The sequence below is a fragment of the Lissotriton vulgaris genome, chromosome 10, assembly GCF_964263255.1.
Source record: "Lissotriton vulgaris chromosome 10, aLisVul1.2, whole genome shotgun sequence".
NCBI classification, from domain to species: domain Eukaryota; kingdom Metazoa; phylum Chordata; class Amphibia; order Caudata; family Salamandridae; genus Lissotriton; species Lissotriton vulgaris.
Genome location: NC_141698.1, coordinates 1,076,716,365 through 1,076,730,129, shown reverse-complemented (window position 1 = coordinate 1,076,730,129; position 13,765 = coordinate 1,076,716,365). Strand labels below are relative to the sequence as shown.

Sequence of the window (13,765 nt, the reverse complement as noted above, 5' to 3'; positions counted from 1 at the left end):
ATTTCATCGAGTAAATTTTACTTTCTAAACCAGTGCCATCTATTATTATAACTAAAATAAAAATAAAAAACTAATTATGCACATACTTTTGATACTGGAATTTCCATGTGATGAAAGAAGAAAACCACACTCTGTGGACAATCACAGAAAGGTTACTCACTTTGCACCAGGCACCAAGACTTATATAGTCTTCAATTGTTTAATCAACCCTTAAATGTTATACGCTAAACCTCAGGTACTTCGCTTGTTAACAGCAACATGTGAACCTACAAGACTGCAGTGACGTCATAGGACCGACAGCGCAGTCTGTCCATACCCCATTAGGCAACAGTGTTTGGTGCCAGCACCGCGACACTGTGACAGCAACGTGCTGAAGGGGACAGTGTCATTGTTGTGCCCCACGACAGGCAATGAGAGGGTTGTGTGGGGCAAGTGTCCTGACAGGGCAGAGTACTATGGTTAGACCAAGGCAGTGGTTTATTTGTAAAACAATAAGTGTCAGGGCCCTCACCAGGAGGACACAGCAGCTTGCGCCACCCACTGCCCCTGCCAGCGCTGCCAATGACAGTACCTACTACTAACCATCACACTCATACAAGTAACAATTCATACTATTCAAAGTCCCCAAAGCTATAAGAATGGGTATTAGTGAATGTTAATGTATACTAAATCAATAAACTGCAGTTGCTGTGCTCATACCAAACTTTGGCAGACAGTGCCACCATGTGGCAGATTGTCACAAGCACTGGTGCAAAGAATTAGGTGCTGGTGCCGAGTGCCGGAAACCACTGGCTCAAATTAAACATCGGGCATGGAAACAAGTGTGCAAATGAGACCATCGATCCATTAAAATGGCAGTGCATAGTACAGTTCTGCCAACAATCTAATGGGCGGACGGTGCGTGCAGCACCATCAAAGGACTGCCTAAGAAAGAGGTGTCTAACGAAGGTCCAGAAAGCCTGGATCCGTGCCAGGTTTTCAATTTAACCACATAAGACAAATTTACACACAAATAATTTAAATGGAGGTCATTTACCTGAGGAGTGTGTAATATCCTGTTATTCTTAATGTGTTGGCTTTCCACCACCAATGGAATGTTCATTGGAGTAGCTGTCAGAATGTTGGTGTTCTGCTGAGATAGTGACAGTTGGATGGGCTGAGCACCTAGATGGATACTCCTGGTGGGGTCTCCCTATGGTCTCCAACTGAGCTTATTATTGACTTAATCTAACTTCTCAATAAATCTCCTTGGGAACTACCTACAAGCTTGGACTACATTATTACATTATTTTGGCGACGAGGATGGGATAATGTAGTAATTAGGTCCACGCAAGTTGGTAGTTCTCAAGTAGGTTTATTGAGCAGTTAGGTTAAATCAATAATAAGCTCAGTTGGAGATCATAGGGAGACCCCACCAGGAGCATCCATCTAGGTGCTCAGCCCATCCAACTGTCACTATCTCAGCAGAACACCAACATTCTGACAGCTACTCCAATGAACATTCCATTGGTGGTGGAAAGCCAACACATTGAGAATAACAGGATATTACAGAGTGATTATGAGGAACACTGCCGCTCCGCTTGCCCATGGGCTCCTTTGGACACCACTGACGTAAGGGTCTACGCACGCCTCTCACATGGCTATATCTAAGGCAAGCTTCTTGCAGCATTTAAATCACCACACCTGCAGCACAGTCTGTGTTAAAGTTTTTATTCCCCATCACAAGGCTCACTTGCCGTGAAAGCAAACACTTGAAAAACATTCAGTTCTAAGTAAGAGGTAAAAGTACTATCTCATGTTGTCTTCCTAGGTAAATGGGTTTGGGCTGCAAATTCCAATGGTGATACAAAAAGAGAAAAGAGAAGGCAGTCCAATGACAAAGAGAAGATGGCAAAAAAACAAAAAAAAACAGAGGTGAAGATGACTGAAGAGATATCCGGAAAAAATATATAGAAGAAAAGGAGCGAAAAGGAATGCAACAAAAGAAAGAAAAGGAAATATATAATGTGACAGCAGGATTAAGGGAGGGACAGGAAGAGGTAGAGAAGAAGATATTCACACAGAGAAAAATTATTTATTTTTCCATTAAACGTGTTTTTTTTACAACTCAAGATAGGACTGCAACCACTAATTTCATAATTACATCAGCATATAAAAGCTATGTTACAAAAAAACATATCTTCTCCAAATATACAAATTTATCTTTTAGGGTAGCTTAAAACATTTGTCACCACAGTTTGCGATGTGTACATATGGATATATATTTTTGTGTGAATATATATAATATATATCTTTATTGTTTTTACTTTTTTAGGCTGAAAAAATATGACGTTCTTTCTTTCTTAGCAATATCACGTAACACTGATTTGCAAAGTAAAAATATACCATCCCAGAGCTTTGATGTCCAATCTTCTTTCTCTTACAATTTGGTGCTCGCATTCTACTCAGGACATGAGTAAACCATGTAGGAATGATTTCTTCATTTTAATACAGTCTACTAAAAAGCATTTCTGAACTTTACAATTGAGGCGGCCCCCCTTTCTGGACTTCAAACAGACCTTTCAACATTTTTGTCCAATAATCAAAATGCACACCAGATACAGTCTGAAACTTGATGAAAAAATGTGAGGATTTCCCCACATGGTATGGGCATATAACCAGTGGCGTAGCGTAGGTTGCTAGTGCCCGGGGGAAGGCAAGTATTGCACCCCCTAACCCGTGGACCGATAGCACTTCCTGAGTTCCTTCCACCACAAATTTTCTTTTAAAATGTTTCCGCCCCCAAGGAATTTTGCACCCGGGGCAACCGCCCCTGTGGCCCCGCCCACGCTACGCCACTGCATATAACTCAAGGCCTACATGTATACTTTGCAAAGATACCTGGATTGTTTGAGAACACAGACATATAAGATACCAAGTCTTGAAGAATTTTATCTGAACATTATAAGAAAATTCTGTATGATGCGCCGAATGATGACAACTTTTCCATACCCAATGCCATCTGTACCAGGCGTACTCTGGCATAATAAAGTGCCTTGTCCTAATATCCTATATCACCCTCAGCAAAACATGTATAACTTAGGCGCACTGCGGCATTAGCTTTGGTCAGAGCGGTAGCCAGTCTTAGCTTCTTGTCTCAAAAGACAATTTTCATATCTCTATTGTACTAAAATCCTCCTATGTGAGCACTTTCCTTCTGTGGAGCTGGACTTCAAAATTTGCTTGGCGACAAAGCCCCCAGCTATCGTGGGATGCTCTGGACTTAGAAAGACACCAAAGACTTGCTTGTGTCCCCTTGCTTTCCGTCTTCGTCTCTATGTCTGGATGTTGTGAACGAGGCAATCGAAATAACAAGAGATAGCTATAACCCCTTAGTCAAGTCAGGGGGTAAGATTGTGACAATTTCAGGGACTGCAAGCAAAAAATAAGTTGAAAGCGCAGAAAGAACCTATTGATCCCTATAGATCCTCTATTCGTTGATTTGGAGATCTATTCTCCTCAGACCCAACGCGGTGCATTGGCTAGCTTTACACTAGATCTCATGCTTCGTCAACCAATCCCGTGAGCCAATGTAGCATGACAAACTTGATAGGGGTGAGTCAGCCACTTAATGTCTAATGTTTACATGTTCTAGAATAATATTCATATGGCCCATTCAAGTGCAGTGAGGAAAATGCTAAATATGTTCTTTTTTTAAAACATAAAATCTCACTTAACAGGACCACATGGCTCTAGATGGGTTAATTAGAAGATAATTTTTTGTCGAATCAGGAACATGCGCCTGTTGGGAATGAAAAGAGGCAACACATGTTAAGGCTAGCAACTTCAAATTTATGAATTACAATAAAGGTAAAAGGCCATGACTAAGGACAATCTGCTCTCCATCTGTCACAACACCTACAAAGGCGTTTGTAGGGAGCACGCGATTAACTGTTGCTACTTGAAAAAAAGAAAAAACAACGGCCGACCAAGGTTTAGCACTTGAATCCCAATTGTTTCCTATAGTGAGGTTCGGTGCAACTACTCCTGGCTCCTGGTTGATAGGTGCCACTAATATGAAAGAGTTCATTGAAAAGGAAGGTGCACCAAAGAATCATTCAGAAGAACAAGTTCAGGGCATCAGTCTTTTTTATTCAAAGTAATATTTTAAAACTGGCACACAGCCAACGTGTTTCGTTCCTTTGTGCAGAAGGAACTTCATCAGGGCTTAAATTGAGATGCAAATTGGTTATTGTAGCAACCAATATTTAATTTCTATGTATTCCGGGTATCATAGTCCCAAAGAGATGGAATAGTATTCAAGCAAAGCTTCGATTCTTAGTTTATTGCTGCCGGTTACTATGCCTTTTCATTAATTTGCTGTTTCTTACAAATTTCATAGTGAGGATCGAATCATTTTTACTTCCTGCTTTGAGTGGAACTCCAGGACTTTATGATCTTTTTTGTCTATTCAAAACATGGGTGGTGCATGAAAATTTGCAATAACCTAAGAATCGAAGCGTTGATTGAATACTATTCCATCTCCATGTGACTACGATACCCGGAATACACAGATATTAAATATTGGTTGCCACAATATCCAATTTACTTTTCAATTTAAGCCCTGATGAAGTTGCTTCTGCACAAAGGAACGAAACGCGTTGGCTGTGTGCTACTTTTTAAATATTACTTTGAATAAAGAAGACTGGCGGACTGAACTTGTTCTTTTGAATGATTCTTTGGTGTACCTTCCTTTTCAATGAACTGTTGCTACTTGAATAAAGTGGTAGCGGCAGACCCTGCACCGACAATGGACAGAATTTGGTTCCTCTCTTCCCACAAATCTCCCTGAGAAATCTGGGGCTAAGGCCCTTTCTGCAGCATTTAGACACTCCTAAAAAATACAGAAGTATTGAAAGTCACGGGGTTGCAAGTGATGTCAAACTCTGAAAGTCTTAGTCTGTCTTTGCAAGAAAGTGGTTTGCAATATCATGCTTGTACCCACACTTGGAAACCTGAGTCTTTGGCGATCACCATGGGTATTGGGTTTAAAAGGTGCAAAATCAAAAACAAGGTAATTTGTTGGAAAACTCTGTCTAAATTCAAACCAATGACATCACCTGACGTGACGTGAACTGGGTAGACCTCTTACTGACACTGTTTTGGCCGCGAAAAAGAGCGAAAAAACTAGTTGTGATCTTCTATTTGCTTGTTGCCCCAACCTCACTCTGAGAACAATATCTTGATTGTTCGTACTTGACAAAGCAGTTCCAGATGCTGCAAACGTGCATCAGTGCACAAGCATTACAAGATGAAGTAAGCTGGGACCAAAACAAGGACAGAGCATGAGTGCTAAAGGCTCCCTCCACCCAGTCAGTTTAACTCTCTTGCCCTATCTACAGGGACAGGATAGACCGGGGATTGCATGAAAGGATTTGAAGTGCTGTGACCATCACATCCTCAACATTTGCATAGATGGACTACCTGACAAACAGAAGGATAGTTTGTTTCCTCGCCCATTAGAGGAGACAGTATACTGCACAGACTTCCAGGAGAAGAAAGAGCCCACATGTTGAGTTGTTCCTTGAGGAACCAGTTAACCCGTTCACTAGTTCCACTTACTTACTTGATTAAAATATGTGAACCAATTCAGATCACTACTTTTCTCTCCTCAGATCCATAATGTGCAAAACTTTGAGTGATTACGTTAATGCAACTCCCAAAGTGAAGCATTTTCCAATTACAGTCATGCGGTGCCCACAAGGTGAGTAGCTAAAGTGCTGTGGTCAAGATGACAAATCATTGTACAGAACCCGCCTGCTATTGTGCTATTTACAAAGAGTTTCTTTAGGTCTGTAGATGGCTGGGGCAGCTTAGCGACTAACAATTATAAGTTACTTTGGTCAGTAATAGACTTCACTCCTGTACCCACCCGTCTGTCGTGCCAAACCCATGGCACGATAATCACAGGCATTAGACAGAAAGAAAGGCTCGCTGGCGTGCTGCTGGCTACGGCTCTGGTGTATTTTAATATTTGATTGTCTTCTGCAGTAATAGGCTAAGCTTTTAAAGAAGGCAAGCTCCATTGATGGGCAGACACAAGCATGTGATCACCTGCACAATATTGCTTTCAAACCCTTCAACATTGACATACGGACATACAAGACGTTCATACTTTCCTGGCTTTTTTTGCCTTTCCATATACATATACATATACAACACAGGCGAAACATTGTGATAAGGCCAAACCTTGTTTTACCCCACAATACATTTTTTTATGACGTAACTTTTTTTGTTTTTTTTTCTTAAAAATACATGTATTCTACTTTTAATCAGAAAATAAATATATCACACTATAATACAGGATCTCTCTCTGTCTCTCTATAAAATTTAAATATGGATCATCATCTTTCAATATCAAAAAGCTAGCTTACTAGATCTGTACTCTCGTCATACTAGGAGAAAAACATCAAATGACTTTGCAACCTGATCACCTATATTTGGCCATCTACTTTCACCCATGCCCAAAACCTTCAGACTCCATGTTGCCCTTCAGCTGAAATTATCAATCTATTTAACAACATTTAGACTTTGTCGACATCGGCTTTAGCTCTGATCAATAAAGCTGGCTTTAGCACTTCAAGGAGATCCATGCAGTGGGAGGTCAATGTGACATATACAAGTTCTGCAGACCAACACAAAGAAACTCACTGTGGCTAATGAAGACAACAAGACCTGGGGATGTGATCAGCAGCGAATCCCAGAATGATACGCGAGACTGCAGTAAATTCATCACCACTGCCTTTTAGTAAATGTAAGGAAAATGGATTTGATGAACATAACCAGGGTTGGAGCGGGAGCTCGAGAGCAGTTGTCTATTTGCGACGATAAAGCACAACTAAGAGACGTGTCCTGTATTGTCGAAATTAATCTAGAACCCCAAATTTGTAAATCCCAATCATCTGGTACTGCGACTGGAAAGAGGGTACAGAAGAATTTTCCAAACACCACAAACGCAAGCAATAAGATCTCAACATGAAAGTGCACCGCGGTGAAGAAAGAGGACCCAAGAAAATTAGTAATCTACTCAATAATGTATTTGGGAAGTAGTTATGATTACTTCTGCTGAAATGGTTTAGGTCACTGGCCAAAAAGGCACCATTTCCAGTGAGATCTAACACCAACATTCACCTAACTCTCACAGTATTATGGAAAGAAAGTAACATTTTAGCTTTCTGAAAATGTCTTAACCTCTTGCAGAAATACAAACTGAGCTATAAGATAATGTTGGCAGGCTTCATCCGATAGGACATAGGTGTCCTATAAGAGTTAGCAGCACCAAAGATTGGGGCACCATCATAGGAGCAATGGGAAAGCTTTGATGAGGTTTCTATTCCACCGCATCGATAGTGAAGGTGATCAAACACTCGATGGTGGAACGAAGGGTTCATCTTTGGAAAAACTAAACTTTTTCCATAAATCACAAAGGATTTGGCAAAATGGAAGAAACTAGGATGTGCCCAAAGATCATGAAAGGTAGTGATTTTACTGTTTCAAGCCCTGGAAAATGTCCTTGTCTGTTTGCAATTGCAACAAATTTATTGAAAGGTCAAGTGATTTTAGCTTCTACTCGACTGAAGTGGCAAATGTACTGATTGGACATGCTGCTGAAAGGTTCACATGGATGGGAAGTAGCCAGACACCTACCTTCCTTGTGGCCAAATGGCCAACTGCAAGTGCAGGCTTATTAGCCAAGAGTAATTCCCATACTAAGACTTTGAATTCCACACTTCAAGCGGAAAAGCAAACCTACTTAGAAGGCCTAAATGGCAGAGTCCTGTTGGCTAAAGATCTGAGACTGGTTTACGGTATCACACGTGAGAAGGGGCCTCTAGGCAGCAGTGTAGTCACCAGGCAGACTCATCTCTGAAAGACGAGCAGAGCTGCGACAAAAACTGTGATATGTCCACATTACCACCCACATGCTTCCAGAAGTGTAGAAAGGTCATTCATATGCCAGGATCACCTGTAAAAGACAACAATGCGTTGTTAAGGGCCCATCACTTGACAGAGTCGCATCTGAAAAACTGGTAGGGCTGGTTCAGCTTTAGCCACATCAGGGCATAGAATGAATGACCAGTAGTGCTTGGGACAGCCAGTCACAAATAGAAGGATGTTGGGCTGAAGAAGAGCTGGTCATGCCAGCCTGGCATTTGAAAGGACCACAAGAGTTAATCATGTGACACGCACCCTCATAAATCAAATGATATCTGTGTCACTTGATGAAATTTAATTTTAGAAAAAGATAGTGAAAGATGAAGGATGTTTATTATTACCCAACTCAATGTCACCGATTTTAAGAACCTCAGAAGCAGGACAAAACAGTACCATCGGATCTGGCCAATCAGTACAAGAGAGAATAAGGGAGGCAACTGGGATGCTGAGCTGTACTAGAAGAGATGGCGCTGTTATGATGCCGCTGCAGACGTCATTGGTGAGATCCAATCTATATCTGGGACACAAACCTAGAGTAGAGGTGATAATGTCACCATCAGCAAGGTGCAATGTCTGCACAATGATGCCTAAAAGGACAAGGCTTATGACCGCACGGTGTATACTATGGAGGAGATACGGGGCTATATCCCAGAACCACAAACAAGACCTGGCTCTTCATATAAGGACCTTGGGGACCTCACACTTACACACCTGCCAAGCACCTGGATACCCTCTCGGGTGATTTGTGCGCTATACAGATCAATAAAACATAACATTTAGGTAACCCAAAGCTCTGAAAATTGGTTTTGGGTTGTTTTTTTAAGGTAAAAGAGGTTGTGAAACAGAGGGCAAACCAAAACGTGAAGGTTTTGATTCAAGAAACACCCAGAGAAGCACTTCTTTACTCTAGTTGAAGCAGGACTGCGGCTAAAAGGTAAACTAAACTCAACATGACATTGGTAGGGAGCAAGCCAAGTGCTGAACTAATGAGGTAAAGGCCGGAGGCCACAAAGAATCCGCTGAGGTGCATAGGTAAAATGCTGAGCAGGAAGGCTAAGCCTAAAGCCCAACTGCATCTCGCTTCTGAGTTCGGAAAGCGTATAGTCGTCCAACAAGTAGACAGAGGTAAAAATTGCTTTTAGAGCAAGGGAACAAGAAACTGGCCTCCTCGAGAAGACTCGGGTCAAGCTGAATGGTTTACTCACCGCCCCTTACCTGCTAAATCTTAAGAAATCATGCAGCTCCTCATTCGCGACTAGGGTACCCTGACCAGTCGATATCTGTGAACGAAATGAGGAGTCAAGTTGAAGAGAACATGCATGCATGCATGGAGTTCTATGTTCCATCGTGCCCCTCTGAGAGGTCAGTTTGCGTAGTGAATAAATGATATATTGCACTGTCCTCTTTTATGCTTATCACTCCTTGTCACAAGGAAAAGCACAAGCAGAGCGTCAAGAGTGGATAGCGGAGTGATGGAAGGAGCGGCAGTCGAACCAATCCTCCACTCTCAAGCCTGAACTGAAGATTAACCTGCAGTTACATTTACAGTCAACATCCCTCACCTAACCTCAGTATAAAAAAGAACCAGAAAAAACAGCACATATTGCCATCCTCAAGCTTGGCTCTGGACTGACTACGAGGCAGTGAAAAACCTCCTAAAACCATAAAACCTGCCTGATGTGTGTTTTTCTCATTGTAAAACCCTGTCGAAGTGCCTACCACAGCAGCCAGAGAAAACAGCGCAAAGTCAAAATCAACCTGGGAAGGAAGTGGCACTCCAGAAAATCAAAGCTCGAAAGAAACTACGCTTTCTACTAGCCCGACATAAATCTTTATCCAACCATGTCCTAGTCAGGGCTGAGGATTTTGTCTCTGCCGCCACATGCATGTGAAAACATAGCCCAACTTGCAAAACCAGCCCTCAAGAACAGTCCCACACACTTTTGGCTACAGAGATATTTCTGATCATGACATTCTTCGTTCTGTATTTCTGGATGGTTTTCTAAGCCTTGGAATAAATTCTCAGCATATCACAAGAAATGAAAAGATCTCATTGCACAGTAATCGTCTCATCAGTAAATGTCCTGAAGTCGCTTCGAGGAGCTGCTATACCCAATGAAGCCATTAGTGGCCAGGCAATGAGGTCTCTTCTGGAGAAGCAAATGTGGTTTCTCTTCACAGGAAAAGTCTGATGATTTTCCAACATATAGATCCAAGCAGAGAGGTGAGTGAGTTCCTGATGATCTTGCGCCTTAGTTTTTTTGCTTTGCATTCTGTTGCCATCACACCTCCATGGATGTGCTGTTCCTGGTTAACTGGCAACTTTTTGAAGACCTCTGAAACTTCTTTTAGAGGATTTCCAAAAGGTCTCTCTGTGGGCGCACGAAGATGATGGTATGGCTTCCCTCTTGCACCATGAACAATAAATGACATTATCGCGACAGGCAGTGATCTAACTGCTAAATAAAGTGCTTCTGGCCCGGGTTATCAAGGGCAGGACCCTGTGATGGTGGCGTGCACCAACCAGAATGCAGTTGGAGAGGATCATTTTTTCAGGGACAAATAAAACAGGAGAGCATTCTTGAGAAATCGGATCCTCTTTCGAATACTCTGGCTTGCTTTGTGCCTGGGACTTTTTTGTAAATTTATTTCTTTGTCAGAAAGGCGGGATGGGCGCTGGTGATCACATTCGGCAAAGTCTGCTAGGAACTACCGCCCAAGGCACAAATTGGGGTAAGGTGTGTGATAAGGGTTAAGGGGAGGTTTTTGGAAACAAGCGAACAAGACATTCAGGGAGTATGTTCATTAGTGTCGGTGAACATGTGTAATTTGCCGTCCCTTGCTCTTATACAAGGGCAAAAGGAACGGAAATGCTAGAATCACAGGGTACCCGCTTTACAGGGACATTTTCACTAATGTCTAGAGGCAATAACAACAACATAATCAATAATCCAAAAACATTAAATAAGTGCTAGGCCATGGAATGAAACACCGCCCATCCTCCTCTGTCTGTGCTCTGCCCGCGCGAGTGCAGTGGCACCGTCGTCCGAGTTAGAAAGCACGAGTCCTCTCTAGTCCTCGAAGACCTCCAGGAAGAGAGGAGGGAAGAGTTCTGTGGGGCACTCCACCTTCATGTGCAGGAAGCGGCTGGCGTGGCAAGCGCCAATCATGCGGAGGTCCGTCACCTTCATCAGCAGCTTGGGCCAGAAGTGCGTCACGTTGTGCTTCCGGTAGTTGATGTAGTGCTCGAAGGCCAAGAGGAAGCCCTCCTGGAACTTCTCGATCTGCTCCACGTTGCAAAGGCCTGGGCGATCTGCCGTGAGAGAAAAGTGAGAAGCATCAGTATGTACAAGATAAGGATGCAGGCCAGGCCCTACAGCGGGATCATGCTATTGTTATTGGGTCCGTATGTATAAGAAGAAGGGGCAACCCAGTAACCCTGGCACCGGGGTAACCAAGTAATAAGGAGAATTTAAAACACAATTTGAGAATTTATACACTGTAGATGAGTAAAAATTCTCAAATTGTCTTCTATGCAAGTAGAGCCACTGACACGTATTTTCTACTTTTTAAAAAAAATATATATATTTTTATTGAGTCAACAATTGTCATATCAGCAAGTTATCATCACAAGCAATAAAGACTTGTGTGCAGTTCAATATTCATTATCAAAAACAGGATTAACCAGGACTCAATTTTTGTCCCCCCCTAACACTCTCTTCCCCTCCCCCACTACCCCCATCCCCGTCAGTGTGCCCTCGAGTGTCTTCGTGCTACACAGCGCCTATAATTCTGGTTGCTACCAATGTTAACACAAATCAGTGTAAAATAACATCACCATGATTCTCAATAGATAGTAGATAGTAGTTTTCGTCCGGTTTGCTCCGACTCTCCCTCCTGAGCTGTCAATATTTCTGGATGTGTCGTGTAGTGCTTAGCTCCTCCCTATATGTGCTCAAGTGTCCCCGTTCAAAACATTCCCCTCTGCGTTCCCGGGGTCCTCTGCTCTGGTACTCGCTCCCTGATCTACTACTGCCTGTACCTAGTCTCCCTCATCTGGCTCAACCGGTGATTGGAGTTCCGTTACTAACGCTCCCCAGGCCTTTGCAACTTCCAGCGCCTTGTCATTAGAGGAACGCCAAGCCAGCTGGAGCCGAAGTGACGCCTCGCTCCCCGCCCAGTGCCGGAAGCTCGCCTTCCATCTCTCAAAGCTAGGACCCGTCCTCGCCTTCCAGTGCATGGTAAGCTCCCTCTTTGCCATTATTAAACCCAAATCATAAAATTTGCTTGTCACTTTAGTGTTAGGGGTATGCAGAAACCACAACAGGAGGCAGGTTCCCATCTCAGCTTCCAGCTCGCGCTCCGTCACTCGGTTCAAACATGCTATCACATCCATCCAATAAGAGCCTAATCCCGTACAGGACCAAAACATGTGACCAAAATCAACGTCTTCTGCCTGGCACCGAGGGCACAGCGACTGGGTCCCCCCGAAACACTGCTGGATCTTGACCGGGGTTAAATGGAGAGTATAAAATGGGACCAATTGAAACCTAGCATTGCGCGTGCCCTTCCAAGCGGGCCTCAACAACTGTGGCCACGTCGTCTCAGGGATAAGCTCACCAAGATCATCCTCCCATTTAACTTTCAAGCTGTCCAGAGGGGAAAGGTGTTCCGTGGACAATCGCCGATACAAACAGGTGATGGTCTTAAACGTACCATCCGCCATAGTGATGTATTGGCACCTCAGTGATGTTGGGGGTTCTGACAATCCCATCTTCCAGTGTTTCTGGATTCGCGCCACTAAGGCAGCATGCAATAAGTAGTCCCCCCTTGGTAGGTCAAAGGCCTCCCGCAATGCTGGGAAAGGCATCAAGACACCATCTCTATATAAATCCCCAACCATGTGGAGACCGCGCTCCTCCCAGCCAGCCAACGCTGACCAGTCTCCGCCATGAGGTAGGGCCGTGCACACACCCAAGGGGATTTCCGGGGCATAGGGGCTCGCAAACCCTGCGCGCCTCTGACTTCGCAGCCAGCATGACCGGAGGGTGCGCTCTTCAAGGGTAAGCTGGTCCAATCGAAGCTTCTGCCGGAGAATAACGAACGACAGTACGTGCCTGGGGATGAGCCTGCCCTGCGGACCGCAGGCCCCCTGAACTCTCGCACCACAGCCTGTGTAAGCCATTGTAGCTGTGCCGCCAGATAGTACCACTCTAAGTCCGGAGCCGCCAGCCCCCCTTCCTCCCTCGGTCTCATCAGGGTGGCCAATGCTACCAGTCGTCTGCCAGATCCCCAGATAAACCCTGTCATCATCGCCCGGAGCGTCCGAAAAAAGGAAACAGGGATCCAGATCGGCAAAGTACGAAAAAAGTAGAGCAACCGTGGGAGAGCCACCATCTTCAAGAGTGCTATGCGCCCAGCTACTGATATGGGGAGAGTACGCCAGAACACTATACTGCCTCTGAGCCCTCTCAGTGCGCCATCCACATTCCCGTCAAAGAGGTCGGCGGGGGCGTGAAATATGCGGACACCCAAATACGGTAGGCAGTCAGGTTCCCACCTCAGGCCATCCAGTGCCGGGGGTGGCCGACCCCCAGGGGAGAGGGGGAACAAACAGGTCTTGTTCCAATTCACCCGTAGACCGGACAAGCGGCCGAATTCCCCGAGCAAGTGCCTAGCGCCCTGCAAGGCTTCCCTTGTGTCAGCCAAATATAAAAGGAGATCGTCCGCATATAACGATATGTGATGAAGCTCCCCATGCAGCGAGACCCCCTTGTACAATCGTCCCTGG

General features: G+C 44.1%; 1 protein-coding gene across 7 annotated transcripts in view; it reads right to left on the bottom strand.

Moving 5' to 3' along the window:
* Positions 1-6,305: 6,305 nt before the first annotated feature.
* THRB (thyroid hormone receptor beta) overlaps positions 6,306-13,765 on the bottom strand; it is a 582,690-nt gene continuing 575,230 nt past the window's right edge. For all 7 annotated transcript variants that reach the window (XM_086942146.1, XM_086942142.1, XM_086942144.1 and 4 more), the window contains one exon: positions 6,306-11,287. In XM_086942146.1, coding sequence (XP_086798272.1) covers positions 11,046-11,287 — 242 coding nt within the window. In that variant the 3' untranslated portion in view covers positions 6,306-11,045. The remainder of the gene's footprint in view (positions 11,288-13,765) is intronic.